Source organism: Carcharodon carcharias, chromosome 9 (assembly GCF_017639515.1).
Source record: "Carcharodon carcharias isolate sCarCar2 chromosome 9, sCarCar2.pri, whole genome shotgun sequence".
Lineage (NCBI taxonomy): Eukaryota > Metazoa > Chordata > Chondrichthyes > Lamniformes > Lamnidae > Carcharodon > Carcharodon carcharias.
This window is the reverse complement of record NC_054475.1, coordinates 63,373,495-63,396,009: the sequence shown is the minus strand read 5'-3', so window position 1 is coordinate 63,396,009 and position 22,515 is coordinate 63,373,495. Positions and strand designations below refer to the sequence as shown.

General features: G+C 43.8%; 1 protein-coding gene across 1 annotated transcript in view; it reads left to right on the top strand.

Moving 5' to 3' along the window:
- Nucleotides 1-4,399, top strand: part of LOC121282570 (ankyrin repeat and BTB/POZ domain-containing protein BTBD11-like) — a 46,570-nt gene extending 42,171 nt beyond the window's left edge. The window contains exons 15-17 of the mRNA XM_041196316.1: nucleotides 996-1,064; nucleotides 1,572-1,685; nucleotides 3,084-4,399. Of these exons, the coding sequence (XP_041052250.1) occupies nucleotides 996-1,064; nucleotides 1,572-1,685; nucleotides 3,084-3,287 (387 nt within the window). The 3' untranslated portion in view covers nucleotides 3,288-4,399. The remainder of the gene's footprint in view (nucleotides 1-995; nucleotides 1,065-1,571; nucleotides 1,686-3,083) is intronic.
- Nucleotides 4,400-22,515: the final 18,116 nt, after the last annotated feature.

The following is a 22,515-nucleotide window of genomic DNA, read 5'->3' as shown; positions in this document are numbered from 1 at the left end:
AAAAACTTTCCCACTGTTGGGGACAGGGTGGCGGGGGGTTGGGGGGGGGATTGTACGGGGAGGGTGGGGGCGGGCATGAACCTGATTGGCACCCCCGATCGGGGCTGCACCGCCATTTTACATGGGCGGGCCAATTAAGGCCCACCCATCGTGGTGCACACCCAGAAATGCAGAGCGCTCCCTGTGCGGGTGGGGTGTGGATTCCCTGAGTCATTCCCTATGCTCACTTGCGCGTGCGTGTTGAAGTGTGCAGAAATCTCCCTGAGCCACGGAGGTGCCTCAGGGAGATCGGTTTGACATGTGTAAATTTAACTAAAGGAGAAAAAAACTTGTAAAACATGTCCCTTCATGTGACACTGTCACATGAGCTGGGACATGTCAAAGAATTAATGTAAAAATTTTTATTAGATTTTAAAACACTTCATGAAACCTCATCTCGCCCATGGATGAGGTTTCATGAAAAATGTGAAGGCCGCCTAGGCTCTTTGCCTGGCCCCCAACCTTAAGGTTGAATGGGCAGCTCACTTAATTGAGTTAATTAGGTCTTAATAAGCCTTTGACAGTTCAGCGGGTGCTCAGTCGAGTCGGCTGCGTGCCCACCGAAATGAAAGTCTAAAAGACGTGTGTGTGCCCGACATCACCACCCCTCATTTTACATGTGGGCGAGTGGGCCCTGCCCCCACTCGCTGACCGGAGAATTCAGCCACTGGTATACCTGGTGCCTGAGGACTAACCTCGAGTATCCTGGCCAAGGATCACCAAACCAACATCACCAAAATTGTATTAAGTGGTAGTTCATCCCGTTGTTGGTTATGTTTCTGCAGAACAGTTCAAAAGCACTTCATTGACTGTAAATTACTTTGAGATAACCTGAAGGTATAGAAAGCACTATAAAAATACAAGTCTTCATTTGTAGATATTTTTTTTTCAGTCAGCAGATTAATATTAGAGTCTTGTGCACAGTCTCTCATCCTGGTTCTGTGATTTCTTGGCAGTGCCTGGTTCAGTATATTTATGACGGAGAGACAGAGCGACTTGACATCAGTAAAAACCAAGCCCTGCAGGTAAGCTGTCTTTTCTTATGTGATTGCTGTCTGTATTCCGCAGTCTTCTGCCTTTTCCCAATCAATCAGATGTTAATGGTACATTAAAAGGGCAGTATGTACAATTAGCTTCATTGTCACTGGGAAAATCCAGTGAGCAATTTCCATCTTAATTGTTGTCCACCAACACTTGCTGCGGATGGGTGGCTGGGTGGGCTATGAGGAGACAGGTCTACGTTTTTGCTTGTTTTCTGACATTTCTTTGGTGAAGACTTGGAGAAGGTTACATTAAAAGTAAACTGTGTGGCATACAATCAATGGTAGCATAGAGTGTGCATGAGCTGTGGGAGGGGATTACATGTCTGAGCTAGACTCCATGATAGGCTACACAATACACAAGTACATGGAATGTTGGGTGAGATTGCAAGACTGGGGTGAGACCATGATAGGATAGAGTGGTGGAGTGCTTCTGATGAGATGGAGAGATTTGACTCATTTACTCAGTGCTTACAACTCTGTCTATTCCAGGTTCTCTCAGCTTCAAGCATCTTCAAACTAAAACCTCTGACACGTCACTGTGAGGTCGTCTGTTCAAAGAACTTGACACTTGCTGACAGCCTACACACATACCAACAGGCCAAGGTGAGGAGAGGTCAGCCATGTTGTTGGATATTGCCCTGATTTCCATGCAACATAACAGTGTTCTGAGTTAGCACTGAGCATATCATAAGCATGCAAAATCAACTAACGGGATAAATTTTGAAATAATTGGAGTGAAAATCAGCCGGGTTCTGTGACATGTGAACAATCAGCTCTGTGGATCAAATGTTCGAGGCTGACACTCCTGTGCGGTGGCAAGGAAGCACTGCACTGTCGCACATGTCATCTTTTGAATAATACAATAAACAGGAGCGATGCCTGCCCCCTCGGGTATATGTAAAAGATCCTGTGACACTGTTTGAAGAGCAAAGGAGTTACCACTGGTGTCCTGGCCAATATTTGTCCCTCAACTACCCTTACTAAAAAGAGATACCCTGGGCAGTATGATGTTAACAATCTTTCTTGTTGTACACAAATTGGCTGCCGCATTTCTTGAACCTGCAACCATCTGGCCCTGAGCTGAAAGCTACCCACTGAGCCACAGCTGAAACCTAATCATTTCCTCTACATTCGCATCAATTATTTCTTTCTCCCCCTCGCCCCCCCTATAGTGAAGACTCTTGGTGAGATAGGCATATACCATCTAGGTGGTGAAGTGGTAATGTCACTGGACTAGTAATCCAGAGACAACAGCAGCTGGTGGAATTTAAACTCAATTAATAAATCTGGAATGTAAAGCTAATCTCAGTAATGGTGACCACAGCAACTATCATCGATTGTTGTAAAAATCCAGCTGATTCACTAATGTCCTTTATGGAAGGAAATCTACCATCCTTACCTGGTCTGGCTGACATGTGACTCCAGACCCACCGCAATGTGGTCGACTCCTTACTGCCCTCGGAAATGGCCCCGAGCAGGTCACTCAGTTCAAGGGCAATTAGGGATGAGCAACAAATGCTGGTCTTGCCAGCGATGCCCACATCCCAAGAATGAATAAAGGAAAAAAAAAATCTTCTCAAACCTCAGCTGACTGCTTATTCTTCATGTGGGAGCCACAGTGACTGGATTTCTATGTTTGCATTGCCCAATGTCATAAAAACTGGGAGGGGGTGGTGGGGGTTGCGGTAGGGGGATCCTTCAGGTACACAGAGCCCAGTTGTACTGGTAAATTCCTATCTTAGTTCACGGTCCAAGATGGATCAGGTTGTGGAGAGTTTCCCTGCCTGTGACTGCCATCAAACATGGACTTCCTGTGGACCATTCTCATGGTTTTCTGTCTTTACTGACTTCCTGCACTAAAGAGTTTTACGGGGAAAGAGCAGGGTAGTGGGACTAATTGGATTGCTTTCTCAAAGAACCTTAATTGACAGAAAGGGCCAAATGTTCTCCTTCAATGCCATATGATACTTTCTTCTGAAGATCTGATCCTATATTGTGCAGGTTCTCAAAGCTAATGAGCTGGTCTCCTACTGCAATGGATATTTCCTCAAGAATATGCTGCCTTTACTAGAGCAGGACTCTTTCCAGCAGCTGGTGCAGAGCCAGACAGAGAGATGTCATGATCTTCTGACAGACCTGCAGCAAGCACTAGCCTCCAGAATGCAGGCTGTATACCAGCCATCTGCCAAGGAAACCATGGTGTGACTTTAAACCTGAATGCAAGGTCAGCCTTTGGATGATGGACATTGCACTTTTTCTAAATTAACAGAGACCTCATTAATTTATATTCTCTGTATATCTGAGTGCTATGACTGAGATTTCAGTGTATTTGAAATCAGAGTGAGTGATCAAAACACTTTAATAAGCTAGAGTATGAGTGGCTTGTACTGAAACCTATGACTGCTTCCTTTCAGAGGATCTCTCTATGTCCCTATCTCTCTGACTATGTCACAAGCTATCTAGACCTCATGGACCACAATCCCACACCATCTCTCCACTTGGTCTCCTCCCCAAGATCATTTTGATCTACATAAGGACCAATTCTCTGACTGCATGCCTGCTATGGGGAGCTGTCTTCAAGGGGTAGGGCAGTGCCTCTGTGGTTTGTGAGCAGCCGGTGGATGAGGTTTCCAATGGTAGGACACTTTTGGAGAATCCGCCCTCTTGTGCCTCATGCCTGGAATATCTCCACCATTCATGACCCATGGTGAACATCTTCACCTTGTGACATTAGAAATTCATGTGCTTTAGTGATGCTACAAAAACACTTCAAAAATTTTTAAAAGTTGACCAAGAAACAGTATTTTAGAACCATCTTAAACTTACCTACAGTGGCCTGACTTTGTGGTCTGCTAAAATACACTTGGCCAGGGTAAGTAAAATATATGACAGTCTTAGCGAAGTGATTAGGCCCCTGAACATGTGATTCAGCAAAGTTTTGTGAGAGATTGGGACACACCACTGGCTACCCAGAGGGATGATTTATAGAACTCCACTGAGTCCCTTGGCTAATTACTAATGGAAGAGAAAGCAGCATCACTATTTATTATTTATGTGCAATACTGTGTATAAATTATCATGTTCAAATGTTTCCTATTGCTTAATTTAATTTTCAATGGATTTTCTTTATGTAAAAAAAATCTTTGTATTAACCTGGAGAAGATTATTAAATCATAAAGAGTGGTAGAAAACTATATTTTCATCAGGAATGAAAATCAGATGAAGGATTTCAATACTGTGACTGAATTTGCAATGTTGAATACATTGATACTTTTCACACTGTGTGCCTTTTTATAATTAAATATAACTTAATTCCATCCTGTCTTTTTGTGTGGTTTTGTATTCTTCATGGGCTTGGGATGGGAGTGTCTGAATCCTTTGTATCTTTAGCCGCAAGTTTAAATGGACAATTCTCTTGTCATGGCAATTTGGTTCACTGCATCAGATAAGCAGCTGACCATGCTGGACATAACAAAGCTATGAGCCCTGATAATATTCCAACTGTAGTGTTGAAGACCTTTGCACCAAGGCTAGCCATTCCCCTTGCCAATCTAAATGCCAGATGAGAGGTGTGAGTTGCTTGCCTTTTACACTAAGGCAGCCTTCAACTGAGTATGGCACAACTGTCACCAAGTTCTCTTACCATCAACAACCACAGATTGGAAGTTAAAGTGGATGTCTCATTTCAATACTGGGGCTACAAGAGCAGAGGCTGGTCACTTTGTGATGAGTCTCCTGACGCCTCAGAGCCTCTCTACATCTATAAGACCCATGTCGGGGATATGGTGGAATACTCACCACTTGCCTCTCAATGGATGCAGCCACAACAACATGGACATCATCCAGGACACAATAGTTTGGTCATTAACACCTCTGCTACGGAACTTACACACTGCAACCAAAGTGAATAGTGTTACCTATAGGGTACAAGGCCACAAATAACCAAGGTTACTTTGACAATCATTCCTTCCCCTGCAAACTAGAAGGATAAGGGCAGCAGCCACATGAGATCACCACCACCAAGTTCTCCTGCAAATTGCACATCAGGTCAAACCGTCATCATTGCTAGGCCAAAGTTCAGGAATGCCCTTTTCAATAGCAGTGTGAAAATACCTTACCACAGGGACTCTTAATGGTTCAGGAAGCCCACCACCACCAACATAAGGGCAGCTAGGGATGGATAATAAATGATGAGTTGCTGCATACATCCTGTAGATGGCACCATGTTGCTCACATTGCAAAGAACAAATTCAAAAAGATATTAGGGAGTTTTATCAACAAAGTATGCTTAAATCCAAGAGTTGAAAGTGGATGAAGTCAAAAACCTGTTTCCTTAATTCTTTCATGGGATGTGGGTGTTGCTGGCAAGGCCAGCATTTGTTGCCCATCTCTAATTGCCCTTGTAGGTACTTACATAGCGTGGTAGGGAGGGAGTACCAGGATGTTGATCCACAGTCAGTGAAGGAACAGTGATGTTTCCAAATCAGGGTGGTGTGTGGCTTGCTGGGGAACTTGCTGGTGGCGATGTTCCTTGAATCTGCTGCTTTTGTCCTTCTAAGTGGTAGAGGTCACGGATTTGGGAGGTGCTGTCGAAGGGGCCTTGGTGAGTTGCTGCAGGGCATCTTGTATCTGGAACACACTGTTTCCACTATGCGTCGGTGGTGAATGTTTAAGTTGGTGAATGGAGTGCCGAATGAATGGCCTGCTTTGTCCTGGATGTTGTTGAGCTTCTTGAGTGTTGTTGGACCCACACTCATCCAGGCAAGTGGAGAGGATGAGCCATCTTCTTAACTCTCCTGAATCACAAAAAAATTATTTGTTATGGAGTTGGTAAATATTGAAACGAGTGGTGGTTGCTGCCCACAGGACCATAATAATGTTTTAAATATAATATAATTTATAATACCACCTGCAGCCACAAATTGTGCAATTCCAGAATAAATCCACAGCCATTTGAGCAACAAGGAAGCATTTTATTAGTAGGCTGCTCATGCTTAGCTGCCTGTGGGAATTCTTTTGTAAACAAATTCATAGTTTGACTGGCTTGTCCATTGTCCACAGGCATCTTTATATCAGCTGAAAAGGGCTGGGGTTAGTCCCAGGCTGGAGAAGCGTTTTCAGAGCTCCCACACCCCATACAGTGAGGTGGGGCCACCCACACCACATCTCACTGGATGTCAACCCGGAATTTAGATCCAGATGTCCAGTCATTATTTGCCAACACTCTCTGGAGTGGGGTTTGAGCGTAGATCTTCCTGTTTAGTGGAAGGAATGGTACCACTGAGCCAAGATGGGAGGTGAAGTGGCAGCACATGTGGACTCCCATTGCTCTATCCATCCTTCTTGCCTTGACTCTGTAGATGATACCTCCATAAGAGAGGCCCTGTCCTACTAACCAACTGCAGTGCAAAGGAGCTGCTCCCAAAAGGACTTGTTGCATATTTTCTGTTTCTGCACCGGTTCCTTGGTGTTGCTCAAAGACTTCCACTTTATATTCTCCAAGCCAAGAATGGCAATGTTAACATTTCAAAACAGGGTTTTATTCAATTCATGCTTGACTGTAGGAAGGAGTAAATGGTAAAAATTTGCAAAAGAATTTAGATAATGCTCACTAATGCCTATTGTATTGAATTTACATACCTAACGTATATAAACTTTTATGTATTTTATAAAGCTTTCAGACCACAGCCACAATAACCGCTATTTGATTGTCAATATATCACCCTATTACTGGACAATCTGACCACCAAATTTCTGTAAGTTGCTCAAAATTGTCCCTGCTTCTTTCATCTGCCATTCTTTCCTCTTGAGCTTTTAATTTAAAAAAAATATTCAGAGGATGTGGGCTTCGCTGGCTGTGCCAGCATTTATTGCCCGTCTGTATTTGCCCTTGAGAAGGTGGTGGTGAGCTGCCTTCTTGAACAGCTGCAGCCTATGTGGTGTAGGTACACCCACAGTGCTGTTAGGGAGGGAGTTCTAGGATTTTGACCCAGCAACAGTGAAGGAACGGCCATATATTTCCAAGTCAGGATGGTGAGTGACTTGGAGGGGAACTTCCCAGTGGTGGTGGTGTTCCCATCCATCTGTTGACCTTGTCCTTCTAGATGGTAGCGGTCGTGGGTTTGGGAGGTGCTGTCAAAGGAGCCTTGATGAATTTGTGCAGTGTATCTTGTAGATGGTGCATACTGCTGCTACTATGCGTCAGTGGTGGAGGGAGTGAATGTTTGTGGATGTGTCAATCAAGTGGACTACTTTTTCCTGGATGGTGTCAAGCTTCTTGAGTGTTGTGGGAACTGCACTCATCCAGCCAAGTGGGGAGTAAAGCATCAAACTCCTGACTTGTGCCTTGTAGGTAGATAGTGGATAGGCTTTGGGGAGATAGGAGATGGGTTACTCGTCACACGATTCCTAGCCTCTGACCTGCTCTTATAGCCACAGTATTTATATGGCTAGCCCAGTTCAGTTTCTGGTCAATGGTAACCCCCAGGATGTTGACAGCGGGGGGATTCAGTGATGGTAATACCATTGAACATCGAGGTGCGATGGTTGGATTCTCTTTTGTTGGAGATGGTCATTGCCTGACACTTGTGTGGCATGAAAGTTACTTGCCACTTGTCAGCCCAAGCCTGGATATCGGACAGATCTTGCTGCATTTGGGCATTGACTGCTTCAGTATCTGAGGTGGCACGAATGGTGCTAAACATTGTGCAATCATCAGTGAACATCCCCACTTCTGACCTTATGATGGAACGAAGGTCGTTGATGAAGCAGCTGAAGATGGTTGGGCCAAGGACACAACCCTGAGGAACTCATGCAGTGATGTCCTGGAGCTGAGATGAGAGATGACTGACCTCCAACAACCAGAACCATCTTCCTTTATGCTAGGTATGACTCCAAAACAGCGGAGAGTTTTCACCCTGATTCCCGTTGACTCCAGTTTTACTAGGGCTACTTGATGCCACACTCAGTCAAATGCTGCCTTGATGTCAGGGGCAGTCACTCTCACCTCACCTCAGGAGTTCAGCTTTTTTATCCATGTTTGAACTAAGGCTGTAACGAGGTCAGGAGCTGAGTGGCCCTGATGGAACCCAAACTGAGCATCAATGAGTATGTTATTGCTAAGTAAGCGCCGTTTGATAGTACTATTGATGACCCCTTCCATCACTTTGCTGATGATTGAGAGTAGATTGATGGGACAGTAATTGGCCAGGTTGGATTTGTCCTGCTTTTTGTGTACAGAACATAACTGGGCAATTTTCTACATTGCTGGGTAGATGCCAGTGTTGTAGCTGTACTGGAGCAACTTGGTTAGGGGTGTGGCAAGTTCTGGAGCACAAGTCTTCAGTACTATTGCTGGAATATTGTCAGGACCGATTGCCTTTGTACTATTCAGTGCCTTCAGCCAGTTCTTGATATCATGTGGAGTGAATCGAATTGGCTAAAGACTGGCACCTGTGCTGCTAGGGACCTCCAGAGGAGGCCGAGATGCATCATCAACTCAGCACTTCTGGCTGAAGATTGTAGAAAATGCTTCAGCCTTATCTTTTGCACTGACATGTTGACTTCTCCATCATTGAGGATGGGGATATTTGTGGAGCCTCCTCCTTCAGTGAATTGTTTAATAGTCCACCACCATTCATGACTGGATGTGGCAAGAGCTTGGACCTGATCTGTTGGTTGTGGGATCATTTAGCTCTGTCTATCGCTAGCTGTTTGGCATGCAAGTAGTCCTGTGCTGTAGCTTCATCAGGTTGACACCACAGTTTTAGGTATGCCTGGTGTTACTTCTGGCATGCCCTCCTGCACTCTTCATTGAACTAGGGTTGATCCCTTGGCTTGATGGTAATGGTAGAGTGGGGGATATGCCAGGCCATGAGGTTACAGATTGTGTTTGAGTACAATTCTGCTGCTGCTGATGGCCCACAGTGCCTCATGGATGCCCAGTCTTGAGTTGCTTGTTCTGTTTGAAATCTATCCCATCTAGCATGGTGGTAGTGCCATACAACACGATGGAGGGTATCCTCGTTGTGAAGCTGGGACTTCATCTCCAAAACAACTGCAGTGGTCACTCCTACCGATACCGTCATGGACAGTATTGGCAGCAGGCAGGTTGGTGAGAATGAGGCCAAGTATATTTCTCCCCCTTGTTGCTTCCCTCACCACCTGCCGCAGACCCAGTCTAGCAGCTATGTCCTTTAGGACTCAGCCAGCTCGGTCAGTAGTGGTTCTACTGAGTCACTCTTGGTGGTGGACATTGAAGTCCCACCCCCCCACCCCCCCCCACCCTAGCCCCAGAGTACATTCTGTGTCCTTTCCATCCTCAGTGTTTCCTCCAAGTGGTGTTCAACATAGAGAAGCACTGATTCATCAGCTGAGGGAGGGCTGTACGTGGTAATGAGCAGGAGGTTTCCTTGTCCATGTTTGACCTGATGGCCAGAAATTTCATGGGGTCTGGAGTCAATGTTGAGGACCCCGAGTGCAACTCCCTCCTGACTGTGTACCACTGTGCTGCCACCGCTGCTGGGTCTGTCACAGAATCACAGAATCACAGTGCAGAAGAGGATCTTCGGCTCATCGGGTCCACACCGACACATGCTGGTGGGACAGGACATACCCAGGGATGGTGATGGTGGTGTCTGGGACATTATCTGTAAGATATGATTCCGTGAGGATGACTATGTCAGGTTGTTGCTTAATTAATCAAAATAAAGTTTAAATAAAATAAAATTCTTAAATCACCCCATTTATAGCGAGTGCTGTAGGCTAAATGGCCTACTCCTGGTCCTTGTTCATATGTTCATGTGTCCTAATTCTAATTTGATTTTGTTGTAGGGTGGCTGAGTTGTGCTTTTGATGATACAGTTGATTTGCAGACAATTCTCAGGTGGAAATGTTAAGTTTATTTACAATACACTCAGCAGCAGCTACATGTGTGCTTTCAACTCCAAGGGCAGAATCTTCTGGCTGGCATGTGGGCGGCGGATTCCGCACGCCAGCGCTTAAAATGTTGTGCGAGCGTCCCAATGTCAGTGCGCGGCATTGCAATATTTCGGTCGGCGGGCGTGCTATGCAGTGGAACGTGGCCCACCATTAATTAAAGGCCTCGTTAAGGCCCTTAACTTGCCATTTGTCGATGATTTTGAGGGGCCCGTGCGAACTTCGGGTCGGCACACGGGCCCAACAGGCAGGCAGGTAAGTGATTTTTTTACAAACCTCATCCAGTGGCGGGATGAGGTTTGATAGCGGTTTTAAAAATGTTTAATAAAGTTTTTGTTTATTTCATTAACATGTCCCATCTCGCGTGACATTTTCACATCAGGGGGACATGTTAATGATTTTTTCATTTTTCAGTTTTTAGAGTTTCACTGGTTTTCAGCGATCTCCCTGAGACTGCACTTAGCCTCAAGGAGATGTGTGCCCTTTCGTGTGCATGTGTGAAAGAGAACACTCTGACAGTGCACCACCCCCCCTGCACAGGAAGCGCATTGCGCTTCCCGTCGGGCGTCACACTGAACGGGCCTTAATTGGCTCACCCACTTAAAATGGCAACGGGGCCCGTTTCGGCAGCGGCGATTGGCCGTCCGCCCACTGCTGAGCCAATGGGGCCCTCCCGCCCATCAAGGGCAAAATTCTGCCCCAACTCTATCTCTACACTGACTGCTAAGGTAGCCCGCGCGACTCTCCTATTGGTTACAACAGATCATGTGATCTGCCCTAACAAGTATTATTCTTAAAGGTACATTACACACTAAATAAAATCCTAGTTACTACAGATTTTAAAATGTGAAAAAGTTGATTCTTTTTAAAAAAGCAAAGCTCTTCAAGGAGAAGAGAAGAAAAGGATAATAGGGGAAAACCAGCTGAGGCTGTGTGGTCTTCAGGCTCTCAAAAGCACCTTTGAGGAAAGCTAGTGAGAATGGTGGGTAAATAGGTGAAAGTTGTGACAGGTGAGAGATAATGGTGCAATGAGGAGTGGAGGATATATGGATTGAGTGGAAAGTTGAAACAGGAAGAGATAGGGTGAAGGGTGTAAGACGGGGCAAAGATGGAAGAGAGAGAAAAGAGTAGGATGATGTGAGAGTTTGCAGAAAATCATGAGATTGAGAAAGGGAGATATGAAGGGAGATACAGATGGCCCCTTTTTACTTAAAATATCAGTCCATGTGTGGTTTTCAGTATGTCCAATCCTCTTCACATTAAATCCTAGTATCCATCACCTCCTTCTGAAAATAAAGAAGGAAGGGAAGCAGAGAGAAACAGAAGAGGACATGGAGAGAGACTCCATAAGAAGTGTTAAAAGGGAGAGAAGTAAAAGAGGAGAAAAGACAGAAGAGAATTACTAATGCTTTGTTTTGTTTCTGCCAAGACCACTCAATTCCAGATTTCAAACAACCTTTGTACAATTTGGAGAAAAAAGCAAAACTCCAGATGTGAAGTAAGAGTGACGGCCCTTAAAATGACGGAAGCATTGACCAAGCGGGACACCAAGGAGCCTTGGCAAAACAGAAGTTAGAAAGGATTGGGGAAAAGCTCCAGACTTGGGTTGATAAGTGGCAAGTAACATGCACACCACACAAGTGCCAGGCAATGACCAGCTCCATTAGTGGAGAACCTAACCATCTCCTCCAAACAGTGACATTACAGTGCGTGCCCCACCATTAACATGCTGTGGACCACTATCTTGCAGAAACGTAACTGGACCAGTCCATAAACACTGTGGCTACTACAGTAGGTCAGATGCTGAGAATTCTTCAGTAAATGGCAGACATCCTGATTCTGCAAAGTCCTTCCATGACTCACAATGTACAATTTGGAAGTGTAGTGGACTTGCCTGGATAAATGAGTGCAGTTCCAACAACACTCAAGAAGCTTGATACCATTCAAGACAAAGCAGCCCCCTCGATCAGCATCCCATTCACCATTCACATCTTCCACCGCAATAGAGGCAGTGTTTGCTATTTACAAAATGCACTCCAGCAACTTGTGATGATTTCTTTGCCAGTACTGCCAAAACCTGCAAACTCTATCACCTAGAAGGACAAGGGCAGTAGATGCATGGGAACACCACCACTTCCAAGTTCCCCTCCAAACCACACACCATCCTGACTTGGCACTGTGGGTGTACCTGCACCACATGGACTGCAGTGATTCAAGAAGAGGGCTAAATGCCACCTTCTCAAGGGCATTTAGGGAAAGGGCAATAAATGTTGGCCTAGCCAGCGACGCCCACATCCCATGAATGAATGTTTAAAACTCAGCTGCGCAAAAACATCAGAGTCAGGTAGGACTGTGGTCACACTCTCTGATTTAACATGTATCATGCACTGGAGGATCGTAATAAAAGTGGATTCATAAAAGTATGAAAGACATCAGCCAGTGAAGTTGGAGGATTGATCTGATGCATTGTTCAACATTGCAATGCGTGGGCCACTCTGTGGTCTAATCAATTCTCTCTTTTTGAGTTTTTATGTTCAGCTCTATTTTTTGTCTTGCTTTTCCCATCAGTTAATGGGATTTTTGCCACATCTTGCTATTAACATCTAACTTCTGCCTTCTGTCACAAGCTATTCTATTTTAGCAATGTTCATTTAATCAGTCCCCCTCATCCTAAAGTGCACATACTCTTCTTCCTCCACTAAGTCCCCACCCTGCTGAAATCAATGTTCTTTATACCATTTCCTACACCTCTTCATTTTGCCCCAGGCCTTCAAAACAGTGCAAGCTCCATCTACCTACAAGCTAAGGTCCAAACCTGACATTACCTCATCACAACTTAGGTTAAATTGCCTTCCCTCCTGCTGTTCCAAACTTCCCCAGAGTCCAGAGTCTGACATTGCAGCTAAATTCCTCTCAGAGGGTGTTAACCATGGGGTAGGGAGTGCAGGAATGCATCAGCTACGTTGATCACTGACAATTCGATTCAATGATTCATTATGTCCACAGATAGTTGGCACATGCTGTAGATTGAGCTCTTGACTCTAGCACCAAACTTTAGTTTCCGATCTTATGTTTTAAGATCACACTGAGCTCCCCTGAATTGGGGCCCTGGGAAACAAGGGGCAAGGATGGGGGTCCATGTCACTAACATTTTCCCCTGAGGATTCATCACCGGTACTGTCAAGCAAACTAACTGTTCAAAGACACCTTGTGCTGTGTCCATGTTAATAGGATTGTCCTTGCTGTAATGGGGATGAGTATTAGTTGGCCATCAAAGGTAACATATCACATTATTTAACATCCCCAGTTATTGCGAAAACTCCCTTATTGTCTGGTTGTCTCCATTGCCGTACTTTGTGATCTGCAGTTGAATGTTTAGTTAGGCATTTATTTTCACAGAATCGCAGAATCTTTAGAGTGCAGAAGGAGGCCATTCAGCTTATTGAGTCTGTAATGTCTCTGAAAGAGCATTCCATCTAATCCCAATTCTCTGCCTTATCCTCCTAACTTTGCACATTCTCTCTTTTCAGGTAGCAACCCAACTCGCTTTTGAATGTCTCAATGAACCTGCCTGCACCACCCTCTCAGGGAGTTTGTTCCAGACTCCAAACACATCCTTTTGTCAATTATTTTGAATCTGTGTCCTCTAGTTCTGGATACTCCCTTGAGTGGGAACAGTTTCTCACTATTTACTCTGTCCATACTCCTCAGGATCTTGTCTACCTCTATCATGTCTCCTCTCAACCTTCTTTTCTCCAAAGAAAACAGTCCCAACCTCTCCAATCTATCCTCAGTGATACAGCTCTTCAAGAATCATTCTTGTGAATCTCCTCTGTACTCTTTCCAATGTCTTCACATCCTTCTTCAAATATGGCACCCAGAACTGGACGCAGTACTCCAGATGGGCCTAACTAGTGTCTTGTACAAGTTCAACATGATCTCCTTATTCCTGTACTCAACGCCCCTATTAATAAAAGCCTAAGATACGATATGCTTTATTAACTGCTCCCTCAATATGTCCTCGCTCTGTGCAGTGGGCAGGTTTGTACAAGTTTTAGCATGACTGGGTTTACATGCGAGAAAGACCCACACTTATACAGCACAAGGTCACATGACAAATGCCATGAAACCCAACGAATGAGTGACTGTTGCTATGTATTCCCTCAGGTACCATGGACTCTCACCATCAGCAGGAGTTGTCTGATTGAGAGTTCTGATTTTCTAACATATAGTAGTACCCTACGCTGTCCAATATCTAGTTCAAAGTGAGTATTGACACCACTGTGTTAGCCAATGACTTGGAGGTGGCACGGGACTGATGGAAGGACTCACAGCAAACAGTCTATTTTACAACAAACAAACTCTATTTAAATAGATATGATTACATAGGATATACTGTTAGAATCATATCTCTCAAGACTGAAGTTTTCTTTTACAAAATGGAAGGATTTGGCATGATCTGGATGCTAACCTGGGATTTCTTTAAAGAAGGTCATAAGTTCACTTTGGAACTGTAAACAAGCAGGCCTCTTCCAAGAATTCACCTGACCAATATGGTACTTGAGAAGTTTATTTGTGTTGAAGTGCAAAGCACTTTAATTAATGATGCTGGGAGACAAAAAGGAATCACATGGGAATGAGGAACAAAAGATTAAGTTGTGAACTTGCTTGTTTTGAAAGCAGCCTTGTTGGAGAGCAAACTGAGCAATGAAGGCTACTGTGGCTGGCTCCCTCTCTCTATGAGAGAACTCCAGGTCGACAGTGTCGAGACCCTGTGGGCTTTATCCTTTAGGTTATAATGCTCCTCCTCCAAAGCCCATCTCTGCGGAGAGACTCTATCCGTTTGTCCTTTGTTTGTCTGTGTGTGTGCTGGGGAATTCTTTTGGAAGAGATGGATAATTAGAGATAGAGAGATAGAGAGGAGAGTGCAAGAGGAAGACCCTGGGACTTGAGCACACAGAGTGCAGACCTGCGTGAGAAGGGCAGCGACAACAGGAGATAAAAACCGATAGCAGAGAGCCCCTTCAATGTCAGAGCTGAAGCATAATGTCACAGGAAAACAGGTAGGTGATTGGTGGGTATCTCTTCCATGTGTTGTTTGATTGGCCAAGTGGTTTAAATCAGGAGATATTATTACGGCTGAAGAGTACAGTTAAGAAATTCACTTTTAAAATATTTAACATCCAAATTAATTAACTAAATAGAATAGAGATGGCTGGGCAGGTGATGTGTTGCAGCTGTAGTACATTGGGGCTGATGGATGCCAGTGCAATCCATGGTGACCACATCTGCAGCAAGTGTTGGCTGCTTGAGGAACTTTGGCTCAGAGCTGATGAGCTGGAGTCCGAGCTGCGGACACTGCGACACATCCGGGAGGGGGAGAGTTACATGGACACCATGTTTCAGAAGACAGTCACACCTCTTAGATTAATTATACCAAATCTGTACGGTGGTCAGGGACAGGAGGGTGTGACTGTGAGTGAGGCAGGTATGGGGATCCAGAATTTAGCTTTGCAAGAGCCTGAGCCAGTGCCCTTGTCTGATAGATACGAGGTTCTTGCTCCCAGCGTGTGCGAGAATACAGACTGCAGGGAGCATGAGCAGACTGACCACAGCACCATGGTACAGAGCGACAGTCAAGTTGGGGGAGAAAAGAGAAATGTAGTAATAACAGGGGATAGCATAGTTAGAGGAATAGATACTGTTCTCTGCAGCATAGACAGAGCATCCCAAAGGCTGTATTGCCTACCTGGTGCCAAGGTTAAGGACATCTCTTCTGGGCTGGAGAGGAACTTGGAGTTGGAGGGGAAGGCTCCAGTTGTCGTGGTCCACATAGGCAGGACTAGGAAAGAGGATCTGCTGAGGGACTGCGAGCAGCTCGGGGCTAAATTACAAAGCAGAACCACAAAGTTAATAATCTCCAGATTACTACCTGAGCCACGTGCAAATTGGCATAGGGTAAATAAGATTAGAGAGGTAAATGCATGGCTCAAAGGTTGATGTGGGAGAAATGGGTTCTGATTCATGGGGCACTGGCACCAGTACTTGGGAAGGAGAGGGCTGTTCCGTTGGGACGGGCTTCATTTGAACCATGCTGGGATCAGTGTCCTGGTGAATTGTATAACTAGGGTTGTAGATAGGACTTTAAACCAATTAATGGGGAGGAGGATTCAATTGAAAGGAAGTTTAAAAAGAACAAAAAGAAACGAGAGAGCAGAGATTCAGGGTACCGAAGAGGTGAACGATAATCGAAGTGTGACGGGAAGGGGCAGAAAATAAAGCAGAAAAGTGCAGCAGAAATCAGAACCAGAATGAGTAATAATGGTAAAATTCAATGCTTAAGGCTCTTTATCTGAATGCATGCAACATTTGTAACAAGATTGACGAGTTGACGGCGCAAATAGAAATAAATGGATATGACTTGATAGTTATTACGGAGCCGTGGTTACAGGGTGACCAAGACTGGGAACTCAATATTCAAGGGTATTTGACATTTTGGAAAAATAGGCAAAAAGGAAAAGAGGTGAGGTAGCTTTGTTAATAAAGGAAGGTATCAGTGTGGTGGTGAGTAGTGATATCGCTGCAGTAGATCATGATGTGGAATCAGTTTGGAATAGCAAGGGGAAGAAGTCATGGTGGGAGCCATCTATAGGCCCTAGAAGATTTGCCTCATTGTAAGACAAAGTATAAATCAGAAAATAATGGAGACATGTAAGAAGGATGCTAGATTTGTCATGGGTGCTTTTAATTTGCATATTGACTGGATAAATCAGGTTGGCAGGGGTAACATGGAAGACAAATTTGTAGAATGTATCAAGGATTGTTTCTTAGAACAATAGGTTGAAGAACCTATCTGGGAACAGGCTATTTTAGATCTGGTAATGTGTAATGAGGTGGGATTAATAAGAGATATTGTAGTTAAGGATCCTCTAGAGGGTAGCGATCACAACATGGTAGAATTTCAATTCAGTTTAAGGCCGAGCAACTCAGATCTCAAACTAGTGTCCTCAACTTAAATAAGGGCAATTACAGAGGTATGAAGAAAGAGTTGTCTAAAATGCGCTGGGAAATTAGACTAAGGGGAAGGTCAGTGGATGAGCAGTGGCCGGCATTTAAGCAGACATTTCATAAAGCTCAGCAAAAATTTATCATGGTCAAAAAGAAGGACTCGATAAGAAGGATGAACCACCCATAGTTAACAAACTGGCAAAAACTAGTGGTAGGCCAGAGGATTAGGAGTTTTTTTAGGAACCAGCAGTGGATGACTAAAAAGCTAATAAAGCGGGAGAAAATTGATTATGAAAGTAAATTGGCAAGCGATATAAAAACAAACTGCAAGAACTCCTACAGGTATATAAAAAGAAATAGAATAGCTAAAGCGAGCGTGGGACCCTTGAAGGATGCGACTGGAGAATTGATAATGGGGAACAGTGAAATGGCAGATAATTTAAACAAATATTTTGCATCAGTCTTTACAGTGGAGGACATTATAAACATCCCAAAGATATCAGATAAGCAAGGAGCTAATGGGAGGAAAGATCTTGTAACAGTCTCTATCATGAGGGATATAGTATTTGACAAAGTAATGGGACTAAAGGCAGACAAGTTGCCAGGACCTGCTGGCTTGAATTTGAGGGTTTTAAAGGAAGTGGCTGCAGAGATAGTGGAGGCTTTGTTCGAAATATTCTGGCACTCACTGGATTCCGGAAGGATCCCAGCGGATTGGAAAACTGGTAATGTGACGCCTCTGTTCAAGAAGGGAGGGATACAGAAAGCAGGAAACTATAGGCCAGTCAGCCTAACATCTGTTGGGAAAATGCTAGAGTCCATTATTAAGGAAGAGATAGCAGGACATTTAGAAAAGCTTAACACAATCAAACAGAGTCAACATGGCTTTGTGAAAGGGGAATCATGTTTGACAAATTTGCTAGAGTTCTTTGAGGATAAAACAAGCAGAGTTGATAAAGGGGAACCGGTAGATGTGGTGTATTTGGATTTCCAGAAGGCATTCGATAAAGTGTCACATGAAAAGTTATTGCACAAGGTAGGAGCTCACGGTATTGGGGGTAATGTATTAGCATGAATTGAGGATTGGTTAACACACAGCAGACCGAGAGTCGGGATTAATGGGTCTTTTTTAGGTTGAAAGATGTAACTAGTGGAGTGCCACAAGGATCAGTCCCAGGGACTCAATTATTTACTATCGATATTTATGACTTGGAGGAGGGGACAGAGTGTAATCCAAATTTGCTGATGATACAGAAATAGGTGGGAGGGCATGTTGTGATGAGGACATAGGGAATCTGCAAAGGGGTAAAAATAGGTTGAGTGGGCAAAAACTTGGCAGATGAAGTTTAATGTAGGAAAGTGTGAGATCATGCACTTTGGTAGGAAGAATCGAAAGGCAGACTATTATTTAAATGGAGAGAGACTCCAAAAAAGTGCAGCACAGAGGGATCTGGGTGTTCTTGTGCATGAAACACAAGGGGGAAAATTTTCTGCATGTCGGGCGGGGCAGAGCCGATCACTGCCCTCGATCAGCTGCACGCCACCATTTAACATGGATGGGCCAATTAAGGCCCGCTCAGCGTGACGCACTCCCAGTAGTGCTCAGTGCTACCTGTGTGGGTGGGGAGACGAGGGAGAGTCGGGGCCTGCGCTGTTTCACATGAGTGCGAAAGAGTGCAGAAATCTCCCTGAGGGAGGGAGCTGCCTCAGAGAGATTAAGTACATAATAAAAGTTTTTATATAATAACCTTAAAAATTATTTAAACTCATCCCTTCATGTGACAATGTCACATGAGCTGGGACACATTTGTGAATTGTGCAAAATTTAATTATTAATTTTATAAAACCTTCAGGAAATCTCATCCTGCCCGTGGATGAGGTTTCATGAAAAACGTGAAGGCTGCTTGGGCTCTTCACCTGCCCCCCAACCTTAAGCTTGGACAGGCAGCATTGATACCTATTTTTTTTTTTTAATGGCCTTAACAGGCCGCTGACAGTTCAGCGGGCGCACAACTGCCTCTGGCACACTCCCGCCGAACGTAATATCTAAATGACACGCGCTGACAACGGGATGCACACTGACGTCAAAACTCTGGCTAAAAAGTTAGCACACAGGTGCAGCAAGTAATTAAGCCGACACATGGAATTTTGGCCTGTATTGCTTGGGGGTTGGAGTCTAAAAATAGGGAAGTCTTGTTACAACATACAGGGTATTGGTGAGGCCGCACCTGGAGTACCGTGTACAGTTTTGGTCCCCATATTTAAGAAAGGTTATACTGGCATTGGAGGCAGTTCAAAAGAGATTCACTAGCCTGGGATGAAGGGGTTGACTTATCAGGAACGGCTAAACAGGTTAGGCCTTTATTCATTAGAGTTTAGAAGAATGAGGGGTGATCTTATTGAAACGTACAAGATTCTGAGGGGGCTTGACAGGGTAGATATTGAGAAGATGTTTCCACTAGTGGTGGAGTCTCAAACTAGGGGACATAGTTACAGAATGAGGGGACACTCATTTAAAACTGAGATGCGAAGGAATATCTTCTCTCAGAGGGTAGTGAATGTCTAGAATTCTCTTCCCCAGAGAGCTGTGGAGGTAGATCACTGAAAGTATTTAAAGAGGAGGTAGATGGATTTTTGAAATATCAGGGAGTTGAGGGCTATGAGGATCTGGCATGAAAGAGGAGTTGAGGCCCGGGACAGATCAGCCATGATCTTATTGAAGGGCGGGGCAGGCTTGAGGGGTCGAATGGCCTACTCCTGCTCCTATTTCGTATGTTCTTATGTTATATTTCCCTATTACAAATGTGTGTTAACCAGAACATGCAACTTGTTAAAAGAGGTTTTGTTTTAAAATAAATTCTGAGTTTTGGAAAGAAGTCAGAGTCTCTTCTTCTGAGTACAAGAGGTACAGATACATGATTGGCCATTTTGGTGAGAAAATTAAACATTTAAATTAATGGTACAGCCTGGGAGTAGTGGAGCTTGATAATTCATGTACTCCTCCTAACCCAGTCTATACAATACAGCACAGAATCAGGCCATTCAGCCCAACCAGTACATGCTGGTGTTTATGCTCCACTCGATTCATTTCCCATTTCTTGTCACCTAAATCTTGCATCATAACCATCTATATCCTTCTCCCTCATATACTTGTCTAGCTTCCCCTTAAATACATCTGTACTAACAACTTCAACTACACCATGATAGTGGGTCCTGCAGTCTCACCACTCTCTGGGTGAAGAAGTTTCTTCTGAATTCCCTGTTGGATTTCTTGGTGACTATCTTATACTGATGGCCTCTAGTTATGTTCTTTTCCACAAGAGGAAATATTCTCTCCACTCGGTCAAAACCTTTCATAATTTTAAAGACCTCTATTAGGTCACCCCTCATTCCTTACTCAAGAGAGTAGAGACCAAGACTGCCAATCCTTCTCTGTTGTATCATCAGCATCATCATATGTACTCTGCCCAAAGGCAGGTCCCCTTGGCCCATAGTAGTCTTTCCATGTGTCTCTATCCTGTGCCAATCTTTTCATTTATTATTAACTTCCTACAATGTTCAAGCATCCAGCAATGATATTTCCTTCCTTGCTTTTTACCTTGAAATCTTCTCTCCACAACATCTCTCACTAGTCCATTTCCTCTGCCCTGCCCAGTCTCTCTGCAGTTTCCTAATTGCATTCAGCAAATGTCTTTGTTTGTTCACTGTAATAAACTTGGAGTGCCGGACAAGTTTCTTGTTATTAACAGTAAACTTTATTTACAGAGCTCCTGATAAAGCTACATGCTTGAACCAAGACCAAGGCTGGAAAGCTCCGCCCCTAGGATTACCCACACTTCGGGCTGATTCATCTGTACAGTCACATGATCCCCAAAACAGTATGAAAGGTTTTACTTATAATCGCTACATTCACTCTCCTCAGCACTTCATGTTATTTTTTCTGTCCACTGAACCTTCCCATTCTCCTCCAAACCCACATCTCAAAGCTATTTAGTAAGTTGGGTCTCCTCTTTTTGTAAGGTCCACGTGTCACATCCATAGAAAACAACATTCCAAATCAAACTCTTTACAAGTCACTTCCTGATTTGTTTATTCAGCTTTCCAGTTAACAAATGCGGCCTTTCCCATCACTCTCCTTGTTCTTATTTCTTTGTTGTATCTTCCATCTGCAGATATGATGCTTCCTAAATACTGGAATTCTTGCACCTGTTCCAGTTCTTTTCCTCTTATGAATATATGAATATTTCTCGCTGATTTTCAGATATGCATCATTTTGATTTTGCCAATGTTCACTTCCATTCTAAAGTGCCCATCTGCTGATACCAGTCTATCTATTAGGTCTTATAATCCTTCTTTAGTGTTTGCTACAAGTGCTTTGTCACCTGCAAATCTAACTTTGTTCACCCTCCAAATCTTAACACCATGTTTTGTGCCTTCAAACATGTTCTGAGACAACTCTTAATATTCCCATGCTTTCTGGTATCATTCTTGTAAATCTTCTCTGCACCTTCTCCAGTGCCTCTATATTCTTTTTATAATATGATGACCAGAATTGCACAGAGTATACTTTAATTGTGGTCAAAGGTTTACCATAACTTCCCTGCTTTTCAATTCTATCCCTCTAGAAATAAAGCCTAGTGTTTGTTTTTTTTTCTGATCTTGCTAACCTGTGGCACAACTTTTAGTGATTGTTGTATTTGTACTCTTCCCTTAATTTATTTATGTATATTCATGTCCTCCTGAATTTGTTGCAATCCTCCTCAGTATTGATTATCTGCCATCCATACATCATCTACGAATTTAGAAATTGTGTTTTTAATTCCAAGGTCCAAATGGTTAATGTAAATTGTGAACAGCAGTGGTCCCAGCACTAATCCTTGTGGCACTCCACATCCCACCTTCTGCCACTCTGAATAGACACCCTTTACTCTCACTCTCTGCTTTCTGACTTGAATTCAGTTAGCAATTCCCTCTCCCACTTGTTCCCTAACTCCACATTCTCTGACCTTATTCATTAGCCTATTATGGGGCACCTTATTGAAATCTTTTTGAAAACAAAGATAGATTACATCCACTGCATCACCATTGTCTGCTCTCTCTGTTACATCCTCAAAAAATTCAATAAGTTAAAAATCTCAAGAAAAAAAGTCTTAACAAACTACAGCAAACTGAAGTCATGATCGAAACTATATCAAATTTGCTGATAAAAGCAGGATTATTTCTCAAGCAAATTAGAGTGCAAGATAGACAATACAAATTATGTGCAAAAAAATCGATCCCAGTCATTTATAGTGGTGTGTGATTGACAGGTAATGGCCCAATCAATTTTATTCTGGTTGGGATCCATGTTGGGGTCACCAGATGCAGCCCATCTAGTTACAGAGTAGCTTTAGTCAGGGGTTTCACATGGGTCACTTCCTACAGTAGGCAGGCAGGGGAACATTCCAGTGAGACAAGTGCAAAGGCAAGTTGATAAGTTGCTTTCTTC